Below are 15399 nucleotides of genomic sequence, written 5' to 3'. Positions count from 1 at the left end.
GGAAGGAAGGTTGGGCAATCCTACTTCCGTAGTGATACTGCCTCGGAAACCCAAGGAGGGGTCGCTATGAGTCAGGTCCGACTCGACGGCACATAACAACAACAACAACAATATTACTATTTGAATTTATTTCTATTTTATGACATGAACTAAATATGTAAATTATTCTTCACATTCCCCTCTTCCCGAATTGCTAACCAGTTATGACAACATCATTGAATGAACCAGTCCTTCCTCCTCTACATTGATTTCCACGCCTAAGACATCTTTTTATATACTTTTCCACAAAATAGACCCTACTTTAATTTATCTAATTCTTTTTAATGAGCTTCTGTTCTTAAAAGATTAAATGGGTTTAATTGTTGTAGGTCTAGTTCTCCCTCTTGTTTTTCAGAATTTGTGTTACTGCCATCACCTATCTGCTTATTTTTTTAGAAGAATTTTAGAAACTCTTCATCATTTTGGAAAATTCAGTGGAGTTTTATTGGAATTGGAGTAAACTCATATATTAATTTGGGCAAGAATTGTCAGGTTTATAGTACTTAGCTTATCCATTCAGGAAGATAAGTCTTTTTCATCATTTTCCAGACATATTTTCCTAATGCAAATTATGCTTAGATGTTTTATATTTTAATGTGATGCATACAATCTCCTTTGAAATCTGATGTTTAATAAGTAGTTGATATGTAAGGACACTGTTGGTTATTACCTTTTTTTTCTCCTATGTCTAGCAAACTTTATTACATTTTCCCAGTTTTGTAGTTTTTATTTGATTATTACATTATAGTTCTTATAGTTTTGTTATATTGTAATGACTTGAGTGGGTTCGTTAAGCATTCTTGTCGATTGACATGTAAAGGTTTGTATTGACATACAAAACTCAGTTTTAAGGAGGTGCTGTGTTTGATCCAGATCAGAAGAATGAAAGAGCAATGTGTTTTGATTTACTTACCTAATAATGAAGTTTTATTTTTTTATAGTTTAAAGGATTTGATCCGAATCAGCTAAGTGTAGCTACATTACTGTTTGAGGGGGACCGTGAGAAGGTTCTTCAACATGAAAAGCAAGTGTATGACATTGCTGCAAAATTTGGGTATGGTTTTAAATTCATAATGCCAATATAAATTTAAGCTAAAATTTTCATATCTCTAATCAGCATTAATATATCTTTTTTAGTATAAAATTTGTGGTCATATACTAATGCCAAATTCTAAATATTGTATTTGTTTACTTCTAAATTTTTAAGAAGTTATTTCTTTCTTCACTAGTCATGTATGTGATACATTAAATATCTTTATTGCATTTTTCCTACATTTTTGTATTACTGTTACTTTTATAATATTTGTGTTTTTTGTTTTGTTTTGTTTTTGATGCTGTAATGAAATAGGGAAAAAAATTCACAGCCATGTTACTATTTAGTGATAATAGTGTATGAATAAAGCATGCTATCTAACTATGTTTTCAAAAGGAAATTGTGTTTAATCTGAGGTATTTGATAAATTATCTATACTCCACCCCTGTCACTTATTGTTTTATGTGGGTATAAAGGAACAGAAAACATTTCACATCTATAACCAACTGAATAATGATAGGGTGGTTTCTGTCTGTCGGCTTGATGGATTATAAGACTGATCGATGAGAACTACAGTGAAAATGTCATTTATCAGGACTACATTTTTTCCTTTCTTTTCCAGAATATAAACTAACAATTTTCCAGATACCATTCCTTCCCTTTTTATTTCAAAGCTTAAAATGTACATACACATTATGCTTGTACTGAGTTCTAAAGCATCTTTATAAATACTTATTTTTATTCCTTTTGTTTTTGGCTATTTTTTACAAGAACAAACACTTAATTTGGAGCCATGTGTCCTAGAATGCCCCACTTTTATGTATTTTTCTCCTATGTATAGTGTTCTGCCCTTTATTTCTTGAATTTTCTGAGTTTATTTCTAGAGTTTCTGAGTTAATAAAGTACAGTGTTTGTATAGGGGAGAAAGAGTCTAATCTTGGGCTTAATTTTAGTTCATTTTTGTACTCTTCTTCAGTATTACAAATTAATTCCTCACTTTTATTTTTACCCTTTTCTGAAATTACCAAGTGGAATTTAAATTATTTTAGTAAAAAATGCAGTTCATTAACAACAGCAACAATTTTACTTTTTCTCCTCCCACAGTTTCTTTTTTGAGGATTACTGATGTTTTGATTCAGTTAACTAAAAGTAACTTACAAAAATTCATTTTATGACCAAATAGCATGGCTTTCAGGCGTTCTTATTTTTGTTTGAATTTTTTTAATGTACAGGTTCACCTTCCCTGAAATGATTTTAGCCCTGTGTATGTATCTACTTTCTAGTTTCTAAGTTATGTGGAATACATATATAATTTGAATAAAATACATTTTTTCTTAAAGCAGCTTATATTTGGAAGATTTAAGAGAATTAAATTAAAATCTTTAGTATCTATTCTAGCCTTAATTATGGGGCAATGGTATTTCAACAAGGAGCTTTGATAGTGTAGTGGTTAAGGCATTGGGCTGCTAACCAGAAAGTCGATGGTTCTAAGCCACCATGTGTTCTGTGGAAGAAAGATGAGGTAGTCTGCTTCTATAAAGATTTACAGCCTTGGAAACCCAGTGGGAGTCACTATGAGTTGGAATTGACTTGATGACAGAGTTTGGTTTGTGGTTTGAGTTTGGTGTTTCAGTGGCAGAATTCTCACCTTTCACGTAGAAGACCAGATTCAATTCTCAGCCAATGTACTTCATGAGAAGCCACCACCGTCTGTTAGTGGATAGTTGCTTTGTTGTTACGATACTGAACAGGCTTCAGTGGAGCTTCCAGACTAAAATAGGATGGGTGATCTACTTATGAGAAAACAGCCACTGAAAACCCTATGGATCCCATTGGACCAGTCCCATAGCTCATGGGGTCACCATGAGTCAGAGGCTGACTAAACACCAGCTGACAACAATAGCCTTAAATGTCAGAGACTGAAACTTTTAAAAATAAATGTTTCCTTATATAGTAACATGTTTGACGTTTCACATTTTTCCAGATGGAATTTGTAGGGAAATGGAATATGAAAATTTTACTGGAATTCTACAAAGTTATATTGTAATATTTGAATCATATGTGAATTATATAAGGTTAAATTGGTTAGTTCCACTTTGTTCCTCTTCCCTCCCTCCACAACGCACACTCAGGGATTCTACTTTATAGGATCTATATTTATAATTACAGTTCAGATTAGCTAGCAAGTCAGTACTATTTGGTAGTGACACATTTCCTGCTAGAGTGGAATAGGGAATGACAAAACACCTGCTTATACCACCTCACACGTAATTTTTTATAGGTATCACCACTGACGCCCTGGCACATACTAGATGCTTATTAAATATTTATTGAATGAATTAATGAAATTGAATACTTTTCCCCCTGACATCTTTATTGTACTTCATTTATGCCTATTTAGTATGCTACTCTTTAAATAGCATATTTTAATCTATAGGTATTTGTCAGAACCATTTTAACAGTTTTATTTCATTTCGGCAGCCAACTGTTCACAAACTCTTTTCCACGTAATGCTAGTTGTGTTTTTCTCACATAACATCATCCATTTAGAACTTAGAAATGGAAGTAAATCTTCCTTAAGATGTGGGGTCCAAGTTTCTTCAGATATTGATACTTAAATTCCTGACCTATTGATTTAATTCTAGTGATTTTGTTTATTCTGTGTATTAGATTTATCCAATAAAAATAGATTGTAGTGAAGTAAAGTGGTAGAAATTTATGCCCAGTTTGGCATCTCACTTTTTTACTGTTATTATTTGCTACTTCTTAGTTATAACTAATTTCTTAATGTACTTTCATCCTGGCTTATCTAAATAGAGATGTAGAAATCTGTTTTAAACAACCAAGACTGCTGACTTAAAATTGACTTAAGGCTGTCTTAATTTTTTGATACTTGGAAATAACTTCTTACGTTTTGCTAGCAGAAATCTGATTCTCCCAGTTTTCTCTAGGCACTGATTGTTTGCTGTATTCACTGAAAGATTCAGGGATATTTTTCCTACTTAAGATGCCCAACTGACAACCCTAGTTATTCAGTCATTTCTTCTGTGTAACAGAGCAGAGGAAAGCACCACCAACTTTTTTTCTGCTAAAGTTTTCCAAGTTAGTTTAGCTCATGTATTTTCCTTTGCATTATGGCATTATTAATCTATCCTTTGCTTGCTGTTTGTTTCATTTTATCCTCTTTGTCCACTCCCTCATTTGTTTTAAATTGATTATCCTTGATGACATACTCTTAACAGTTTTGAATATTTTTGTGTATTTCCTAGCCATTCTTCTGCCTTACGTTTAACACTCCAAAACTCTTAAATACCTTTGAACATATAAGACCCAACAGAACTTAGCAGCCAAATATTGAATAATCACACTTTGATAGTATTTTGGATAGAAATGTGTCCTCCAAAAATGTGTTTTGTACAAAAATGACCAGAATTACTGGTCAGAAAGAGACTGGTAGAACCCCCAAGACTATGGCCCTGGGTTATCCTTCGGGTCTAGAAATGGACTCACATGGATTGGCTCTCCGTCCAGCAGTAGAAAGACCTACGTGCAGAGTATCTTCCCCAAGATGATGCACCCACCTATTCTAGGGAGATGCACCCCTTGGTTTAATCAGCCATGAGACACCAGAGGGGTAGCATTCACATAGAGCAAAAGCTGGACATACAGGAATGTATAGATAAGAAGGGCACAGGGAGGAGGTGGTCACAGGCAGGAGAGGGGAAGACAGTTTTTTTATGGTTGGGGTCAGTAATCAGAGCCGTGAAATCAGATGTACATGAACTATTGGATGTAAAACAAGTTTGCCTTGTAAATTTGCACCCAAAGCACAATCAAAAATAAATAAAGTGTTAAAGAGCTTTTAAAAAAAATGTGTGTTGTAAATCCTAACCTCTAGGCATGTGGTTATAATCCCATTTGGGAATGGATTTTCTTTGTTATGTTAGTGAGGCAGGATTAGTACTTCTTGAGTTAACCTCTTTTGAGATATAAAGGGTATTAAACAGAGCTGGGGTAATTTAGATGCCAAGCCACATGAAGATTGCCCAGGAGCAGAAGCTCAGAAGAGACAGGGACCTTCCTCCAAAGCCTTCAGAGAGAGAAAGCTTTCCCTTAGAACTAAACAAACAAACAAAAAAACTTGCTACCATCAAGTCGGATCCAACTCATAACAACCCCTCCTCGGGTTTCCAAGACAGTATCACTACAGAAGTAGATTGCTTCCATAGGAAGCACCTTAAATTCAAACTTCTAGCCTCCTAAACTATGAGAAAATAAATTTCTATTTGTTAAAGCCATCTACTTGTAATATTTCTGTTATAGAAGCACTAGAAAACCAAGACAGAATATGGCACCGGGAATAGGATACTATTCTAATAAAACCAAAAGCCAAACTCACTGCCATCAAGTCAATTCTAACTCATAGTGACCCCCTTTTGGGTTTCCGAGGTGGCAAATCTTTGCAGTAGATTGTCCAGTCTTCCTTGTATGGAGTGGCTGGTGGGTTCCACCAGCCTTCTGGTTAGCAGTCACATGCCTCAGGCACTCTACACCATGAGAGCTTCTTGCTATTGGAAGCAGGTTTGGAATGGGGTAATGGTTAGACTTAGAAGAGTTTTCAGGTACCTAATAGTAAAATCCTGGCGGTTCAAACCCACCAGCCACTCCTCGGAAGGAAGGTTGGGCAATCCTACTTCCGTAGTGATACTGCCTCGGAAACCCAAGGAGGGGTCGCTATGAGTTGGGGCCGACTCGACGGCACATAACAACAACAACAACAACAATAGTAAAATCCTAGATTGCCTTGAAGAGACTGTACAATTACTGGCATCAAAGGCGGTTTTGGTGAGGGCTCAGTAGGAATTGAGGACAGCTATAGAGAAAGTCTCTGTCATCTTAGAGAATAAATATGGCAGTGGCAGCAGAATGTTGTTAGAAATGTGAATACTAAATATGCTTCTGGTGAGGCGTTAAAAGAAAATAATGAACGTGTGATTGGACAGTGGATGAAGGGTGATGCTTTTTATGTGGTGGCAAAAAATCTGAATTTTGTTAAAATGTTTGGTGGAAGGTATAACTTATAATAGATGATACCTGGCTGGTAAAATTACTAAGCAAGATCTTAAAGGGGCCACATGGTTTCTTCTTGCTGCTTATAGTGAAACTCAAGATGGACTTAAAAATGAACTATATGAAATGAAAACAAAACTTAAAAAATTTGGAAAATTCTGTTGTAGAAACTAAGGACACGTGTCCTAGAATTTTCAGCAAGTATGTGGCTACACGATCTTTTGTTAAAGAGATTAAGCCAGTGACTGATGGCTCTAACCAACTACCACAGCAGAAAACCCATCCTCTTAGTCTGAAAAGGATAGACGAAGAATGAAAGGAAAGAACACTGTCTGCCTATTGGAATTCTATAGGCAGAAAATAGGCCAAAGGAGCTACATCTGCTGTCCTCCAAGAAAAGGAAAGGACCATCCCTGAAGCAGATTGGAGATCAGAAGAACTGTTGAAAGGAACGTGGGAAGCAGGGCTTTCTTGGTTTCAAAGGGCAGAGTCATGGTCTCCTGGATGTTAAAGGGTGGGGCCACAGCCCCCTAGGGTTTCAAAGAGTTAGATCTTTGCCAACTTAGTTCTGGAGGGTAGGGCCACCATTAAGATGTACGGAGGTGAGGGTAGGGCTGCCATGTATACGTAAGAATCACCTGGGGATTTATAAGAATCACCTGAGAATCTTACTAAAATATAGATTCTGAGTCAGTATATCTGGGGGGCCAATGCAAATTCTCAGGAAAGGGGTTGAAGTGCAATGAACTGGTTTAAAGCCTTGGATTAAACAAGCTAGAGAAGCAAGCAGAGATTGATACCAAGGCACGTGAAGATTGCCCAGGAGCAGAAGCTCAGAAGAGACAAGGACCTTCCTCCAGAGCCAACAGAGAGAGAAAGGCTTCCCCTAGGGTCAGGACCCTGAATTCGGACACTTAGCCTCCTAACTGTGAGAAAATAAATTTCTATTTGTTGAAGCCATCCACATGTGGTATTTCTGTTACAGCAGCATTAGTTAACTTAGATAATTTATCCATATTTGATGGTATATATTTTAACTTTGTTAAGGGCTGAGCAGAATAAACAGTATCTGTCAGCAGTCATGACAGATGTACTGACATTTGCCAGAGAACTTAAGGTAATATGTTATTGTTATTTTTAAAATGTGTGCTTAAGTGTTTAATGTACTTTTAACGTGAGAATGATTAGATTCACCAGATGGCCCTTTATATGCAGTGATTGTCTTGCCTTCCTCTTTCATTAGATTTTCCAGTTCTTCCTCATGCAGCAACTTTAAATTTCTTTAAGGACCTTGTTAATTGTTGTTTGAAATTTGGAGAATAGGAAGTATGGGTTGGATATTGCTGCTCTAAGATAAAGCAGTATGAAGCTACATAATTTTTTTAAGTAGCTGCAAAAATGGCAAGTTAGAAGGCTTTAATTTTTAAGCCCTGACTGCTAACCAGAAGGCTGACAGTTCAAACCCACCAGCCACTCCTCGGAAGGAAGAGTGGGCAATCTACTTCTGTAGTGATACCACCTTGGAAACCCAAGAAGGGGTCACTATGAGTCAGATGCAACTCAACGGCAATGAGTTTGATTTTGGTTATTTACAAATTGATTCTTAAGGTAATTCTGGCTGAGAATGTTGTTGTTGTTGTTATGTGCCGTGGAGTTGGCCCCGACTCATAGCAGCCCCTCCTTTGGTTTCTGAGATGGTATCACTACGGAAGTAGATTGCCCAACCTTTCTTCCGAGGAGTGGCTGGTGGGTTTGAACCACCAGCCTTCTGGTTAGCAGTCAAGTGCCTTAACCACTGTCCTACCAGAGCTCCTCTGGCTGAAGATAGACAGTTTTGAATGTTACGTTGTTATTGCTGTTAGGTGCTGTTGAGTTGGTTTCCACTTACGGTGGCCCTGCACACAACACTGCCAGGTCCTGCACCGTCCTCACAGCCATTGCCATGCTGCAGCCCATTGTTGCAGCCTCTGTGTCAGTCCCCCATGTTGGGGTCTTCCCCTTTTTCACTGACCCTCTACTTTACCAAACATGATTTCCTTCTCCAGGGACTGATCCCTCATGATAACATCACCATGGTACGAGAGACTAAGTCTAGCCCTTCTCACTTTTTAGGAACATTCTGGCTATGAAAAGAGAAATTCCAAATCACCAAATTTGCAGGGAAATGTATGATTCATTGCCTTTCTTCTCTTTTGGAGTTTATAACCTTAGAATGAGCATCCTCTTTTTTCCCCTTTTGATAAGAGAATGCTTGTGTCTATGTGGTTTGGCATCCTGGATCCCAAAGTAGAACAGATCCTTATTTCACCCTGCCAGATACTAGAAGAAGGTTAAGGAAAAATTATTAAATAGATGGATAGATAGATGATACGTTAGCTATCTAGGAAGTGGAAAATAGAACTTTGTCTTATCCTGGCATAAGACAGACAGGCCTACTCAGTATTCTTACTTATTACTTCTTTCCAAATACATACTTGGCATGCTTCTTCCTAGAGATTCCCAGGACAGATCTCTTGTACCTTTTTCTAATCTTAAGTCTTTTTTCCTTTTACTACTAGGCCCAGGATGAACTGTTTCTGTTTTCTAAATCAGTCGTGTTTTTAATCTCTTGAATTCAAAATCTGACTGTTTCGTATCTACCTGCTCTGTTGTTCATCTATTTTCTTTTCGTTTTAGAACTTTATTTGGTTTTCTGCCCTTCTCCCGAACTCAGAATTGTGTTCTGTCTCTTCTTAGTTTTCACTTTCCGTCGCTTAACCTAAGTTCTGTCTTCTTTGCTCATTAATAATTTAGTAATACAGACGGCTCTTTTCATTTCCTTGTACCCTGTCCCCCAAACAGTTCTAGACTAGTGTTGTTCCTGTCAAGTCTTTACCACTCTTTCTGGATGACTGTAATTTGTGTATATCCAGCTGTAATAGTAAGTCAGGAAATTCTGATTTTAGCTAATAGATCTTAGCCTGAAGTTACCTTACAGTATTTGTATACAACAAGAGGACAATTACATTGTATTATTTAGTTACCCAATACAACAAAACTTCAGGAGAAGAAAGGGATTTAACTATAAGGTGTTAATGAAAAACATAAGAGAAATGATTCATCCAGAAAAAGTTCATGTAACAGTTTCAAAGACTGAGTCTTAAATGATACCCAGGGTTAATGACTCAGCATATTAAGTGAGACCAAAGAGATACACTTGGGACACTGAGAAGAGGCTTAAAACCTAATCATCAAATATGACAAAAAGTACAAGAAAGTATATTTTTCTTTTAATCTAGTTGTATGGAAAGGTCTTTTGTGGCTACTTTGAGAGTTAGGGTAAGTTTTATTTTATTGACTGAGACTAGTTAAAAGTTAATTTCTGCCTGTTGACGGAAAAAGGCATAATTAAAAATTCTTTACTAAAGGTAGTAGAAAGCCATTTTCAGTCATAGTCTTTTGTTAAATGCATTTTATTGAAATACAATTTATGTACCGTGAAATACACAAAACTAAAGTGACATGGGTCAATGCATTTTTCAGTCGTAGTATTTTAAAGTAAGGAACCAGAGAGACTACTTTGGCTAAATGATATGCCATATGGGATTAATTCTAACTAGATCGCCAAATATAATTTCTATGTATAAAACTAGGAGCTCTGGTAGCTTAGTGCCTAAGGCACTTGCCTGCTAACCAGAAGGCTGGTGGTTCAAACATACTAGCCACTCCTCAGAAGGAAGATGGGGCAATCTACTTCCGTAGTGATACTGCCTCGGAAGCCCGAGGAGGGGTTGCTATGAGTCGGGTCCGACTCCACGGCACATAACAACAACAACAATGTATAAAACTACTTTCAAATAGAAATGAATGGATGAATAGTTTATATAGTTATAGCAGTAAGACCTTACCTGTTAGTCCTGCAATTATCTACATGTATGTGCTTTGTAAACTTTATTTCTGTGTAAGTATCTTTTGTCTACCATTTAAACCGTAAGTTCTATTAAATAAACATCTATTTAACACTCCAAATACTATGTGCCCAATATTCAAGAAACTTCCTGGTATTTGGGAATTCCTAGTCAGTCATTGTATTTTTTTTATATATAGATAAGATCAAATTTTAAGTATCTAGTTATGGTTTTTGCAGGTTATTTAAGCTGTTCCTCATCATTCATCCTTTCTCTGCTCTTTTGAAAATATAAATAGAAGTAGTTGAAATTTAAATGTGTCTATTTTATTAGTTTGGTGGATAAAAGTTTGAAATTAATGAGTAAAATAAAATATTACAAGTATTTTTAGATTTTTATTATTCAAGCTTATCCTCTTGACAGCTTTCATATATTTAGATAATAATGAGATGCAACATAGGGTACATTGATCTATTAAGGAGTTACTTGAGTTACTTGAAGGAGTTACTTCAATTGGATTAGTATTCTGTATCTTTTAATAGTTCATTTGAAATATATTAATTGTTTATTCTTTAATTACAGTGGATTTGCTGTTGGAGAAGATAATGGACAGAGAGGTTACTTGCTGACCTATGTCATTGCATATATTCGAGTAAGTTTTATTTCTCCTGTCTCCATAATTTATGTTACAAATAATACTTTTTCCTATACTGAGCAAATAAAATTGTCCTCTTTTTTTCCCTTAATTTTTAAGATATTATAATTTAGCATATCATTTTATGTGATTAGCTGTAAATCTTCAGAAGCCTATTTAAACCTTCCATATATGCTTTTGGGGAACTTAAAAGGCGATTTAGTGCATCTTCTGCTTTTGAAAAAAAATAAAGCCATTCTCTGTTAGAAGGTTAGCTTGCCATTTCTAGCATTACTTGATTAGAATCAAGCTGTCTTATATAGCAATATCCTTCTCTTGTCCACATCATCAGTTTTAAAAGTACATACATCTTTCTTTAAAAATTGATATTTGCTAGCAGTTATTGGTTCATGGGTGATGATTACAATGTAGAATTAAAGAAATAATTTGCATATGTATAAGCATCACACATTTTTCTAATTGTACATTTACTATTTCTTACTATTTGTAAGATGCTATTCTCCAGTCATCGTTAACCTTGAGTTTCTTGAATTTATTGATATGAAATTGTTCTTTTGAAAGATTGTTTTATTTTTCTACTTGGGCTGTAACAAACTCAAGTGTCTTAATTTTTTTCTGTTACTAAGGTTACTTTTATTCATTTATTTTTAATTTTGCTTCTTAAGTAATTTGAAGGATCTTAGTTTAAAAACAATTTCTCAGATATTCTATAGACAATTTGACTTTCCCAAATACTAAATTTTCTAATTTTTCACTTGGAAATTGTTTTGAAAGAAATACATAAGGCCTTGTTTTCACCTCTGTATGAAAGCTGAGATAATGTGTTTTCATTATAAAAATAATGTAATTATAGCTCAAATACAGATTTTGAATTGCACTGAATTGAAGCATATATGACATCCTCCTTCATCGCCATCATAATGCAGATTTTAAAAAGTACGATTATTGCCTGTGCACTGTGTGTAGAAATTATGATTAAGGGAGATGCAGATCATGAAAGATAATACATAATTTTAGATCTGAAAATAAGGTTCATGCAATTTATAGATCACATCTACCTAGATAGACTGTCATTGCATTAGGTTCTCTTCATGCTTGTTTGTTGGGCACTTTTTCTCAAGGTATTGACTATTTTCCCATAGCACTAAATTCAGAATTGTAGAAAGTAAAATAGAACTGTAACAAATACAGCATAGATACAGTTTGGAGTAAATTTCTTGATTAACAAGGTTCCAATTAATAGTTAGTACTTAATGATCTAAAACTTAGTGAAAGGCAAAATAGAGTGTTTTGTTTTGTTTTTTAAATCAGTTATTTGGCCTTGATTCCTTACTTTCCTAATGTATAATAGCATTGTCACCAACAAAATGTTTTTTTAATAAGAGAAAAACATACATTATAGGTCAGTAAGTTGGGGATTTTTCCTGTCAACTAGTGATGGAGTTAAAGTGATTCGTTTTACTGGAAGTCAAAACTTGTATCATGTATTGATTTTTCTACCTTATGAAGTTTTCTCTCAAAAATTTAGTTCTGTGGTGGTGAATTGTTCTTTCAGTTTTGATATTAAAACAGAATTGTACTCTAGGTAAAGAAATTAAGTATTATAAGTTACTTGTAATATACCTATCATATTTGGTATGCTATGAAATATATGTTCCTAGCAGAGGTGCCACCGCTCATCTGTCAGTTTGTCATACTGTGGTGGCTTGCATGTTGCTGTAAGGCTGGAGGCTATGCCACCAGTATTTCAAGTACCAGCAGGGTCACCCATGGTGGACAGATATCAGGCGAGCTTCCAGACTAAGACTCAAAGGAGGGAAGGGGCCATCCACTTCTCAAAGAATTTGCCAGTGAAAACCTTATGAATAGCAATGAAACCCTGTCTAATATATTACTGGAAAACTTTATGAATAGCCCTGAAACATTGTCCGATATAGTGCCAGAAGAAGAGCCCCTTAGGTCAGAAAGCACTCAAAATATGACTGGAGGACAGCTGCCTCCTGAAAGTAGATTCAACCTTAATGATATGGATGGAATTAAGTTTCAGGACCTCCATTTGCCGATGTGGGATGACTTAAAATAGGAAGAAACAGCTGCAAACATTGATTAACCAGAACATGGAATGTACACAGTTGTCAAAAATGAAATGGAATGAATAAAGGTCGATATCCTGGGACTTAATGAGCTGAAATGGACTGGTTTGGGCCATTTTAAATTAGCCATACGATCTACTATGCCAGGAATGACAAATTGAAGAGGAATGGCATCACATTCATCGTCACAAAGAATGTTTCAAGATCTGTCCTGAAGTAGCATGCTGTCAATGATAGGATCATATTCATACATCTCCAAGGAAGACCAGTTAATACTGCTGTTATCAAATTTATGCATCAGCCACTAAAGCCAAGATGAGGAATTGGAAGATTTTTAACCAATGTCTGCAGTCTGAAATTGACCAAACATGTGTCAAGATGTATTGATTATTACTGGTGATTGGAATGCAAAAGTTGGAAACAAAGAAGAATCACCGGTAGTTGGAAAATATGGCCTTGGTGATAGAAATGACACTAGACATCACATGATAGAATTTTGAAGACCAATGGCTTATTCATTGCAAATGCCTTTTTTCAACAACATAAGCAGCAGTTATACACATGGACCTCTCCAGAAGGAATACACAGGAATCAAATGGACTACATCTGTGGGAAGAGGCAATGGAGAAGCTCGATATCTTCAGCCAAAACAAGTCCAGGAGCTGACTGTGGAACAGACCTTACCATCAATTGCTCATATGGAAGTTCAAGCTGAAGCTGAAGGGAATTAAAACAAATCCATGAGAGTCAAAATATGACCTTGATTATATGCCACCTGAACTTAGAGACCATCTGAAGAATAAATTCGACATGTTGAACACCAGTGACCGAAAACCAGACAAATTGTGGGATGACATCAAGAACATCATATACAAGGAAAACAAAAGGTCATTAAAAAGACAGGAAAGGAAGAAAGATCAACATGGAAGTCAGAAAAGACTCTGAAGCTTGCTCTTGAATGGAGAGTAGCTAAAGCAAATGGAAGAAATGACAAGATAAAAGAGCTGAACAGAAGATTTGAAAGAGCAGCTTGAGAAGACAAAGTCAATTATTATAATGAAATATGCAAAGAGCTGAAATTAGAAAACCAAAAGGGAAGAACATGCTCAGCATTTCTCAAGCTGAAAGGACTGAAGAAAAAATTCAAGCCTCGAGTTGCAACATTGAAAGAGCCTATAGGCAAAATATTGAATGATACAGGAAGCATCAAAAGAAGATGGAAGGAATACACAGTCACTGTACAAAAAAGAATTGGTTGATGTTCAACTATTTCAGGAGGTAGCATATGATCAAAAACCAATGGTACTGAAGGAAGAAGTTGAAGCTATGTTCAAGGAATTGGTGAAAAACAAGGCTCCAACTGATGGAGAATACCCATTGAGATGTTTCAATAAATGATTGCCACCCTATAGACACTTACTCGTCTGTGCAAAGTAATTTGGAAGACAGCTATCTGGTCAACTGACTCAAAGAGATCCATATTTGTACCCATTCCAAAGAAAGGTGATCCAACAGAATGTGGAAATTATCGAGCAATATTATGAATATCACACACAAGTAAAATGTTGCTGAAAATAATTAAAAATTGATTGCAGCAGTCTGCTGACAGAGAACTTCCAGAAATGTAAAGCTGGATTCAGAAGAGGATGTGGAATGAGGGATATAATTGCTGATGTCAGATGGATCTTGGCTGAAAGTAAAGTATACCGGAAAGATGTTTACTTGTGTTTTATTGACTATGCAAAGGCATTCAACTGTGTGGATCATAACAAGTTATGGATGACATTGAGAAGAATGGGAATTCCAGAACACTTGATTGTCCTCCTGAGGAACCTATACATAGACCAGGATGCTGTCGTTCAAAGAGAACAAAGACATACACATGGTTTAAAACCAGGAAGGGTGTGTGTCAGGGTTGTATCTTTCATCATACTTATTCAGTGTTCATGCTGAGCAAATAATGCAAGAAACTGGACTCTATGAAGAACATGACATCAGGATTGGAGGAAGACTCATTAATAACCTGTGATATGCAGACAACACAACCCTGCCTGCTGAAAGTGAAGATGACTTGAAGTACTTACTGATGAAGACTAAAGTCTACAGTCTGCAGTATGGATTACACCTCAACATAAAGAAAATGAAAATCCTCACAACTGAACCAATAAGCAGCATCACATGAAGAAAAGATTGAAGTTGTCAAAGATTTCATATTACTTGGATCCACAATTAATATACATGGAAGTAGCAGTTAGGAAGTCAGATGTCATATTGCAGTGGGCAAATCTGCTGCAAAAAACCTCTTTAAAGTACTGAAGAACAAAGATGTCTCTGAAAATTAAGGTGCACCTGACCCAAGCCATGATATTTTCCGTCGCTTCATATGTATATGAAAGCTGGACGATGAGTCAGCAAGACTGAAGAAGAGTTGATGCTTTTGAGTTGTGGTGCTGGTGAAGAATACTAGAAGTACCATGGACTGCCAGAAGAATGAACAGATCTGTCCTGGAAGAAGTGCAGCCAGAATACACCTTGGAAGTGAGAATGGCCAGACTTTGTCTCCCCTACTTTGATGATGTTGTCAGAAAAGACTGTTCCTGGAGAAAAATATGCTTGGTTAAG

The 15399-nt window shown here is 36.0% G+C and overlaps 1 protein-coding gene across 1 annotated transcript in view; it reads left to right on the top strand.

Annotated features, from left to right (window-relative positions):
- AGPS (alkylglycerone phosphate synthase) overlaps positions 1 to 15399 on the top strand; it is a 219465-nt gene that overhangs the window by 158077 nt on the left and 45989 nt on the right. Inside the window, exons 14-15 of the mRNA XM_007938213.2 lie at positions 981 to 1093; positions 10612 to 10681. Coding sequence (XP_007936404.1) covers positions 981 to 1093; positions 10612 to 10681 — 183 coding nt within the window. The remainder of the gene's footprint in view (positions 1 to 980; positions 1094 to 10611; positions 10682 to 15399) is intronic.

Source organism: Orycteropus afer, unplaced genomic scaffold, assembly GCF_000298275.1.
Source record: "Orycteropus afer afer isolate SDZICR_OR568_19922 unplaced genomic scaffold, OryAfe1.0 scaffold00001, whole genome shotgun sequence".
Lineage (NCBI taxonomy): Eukaryota > Metazoa > Chordata > Mammalia > Tubulidentata > Orycteropodidae > Orycteropus > Orycteropus afer.
This window is presented reverse-complemented; position numbering and strand designations above follow the sequence as displayed.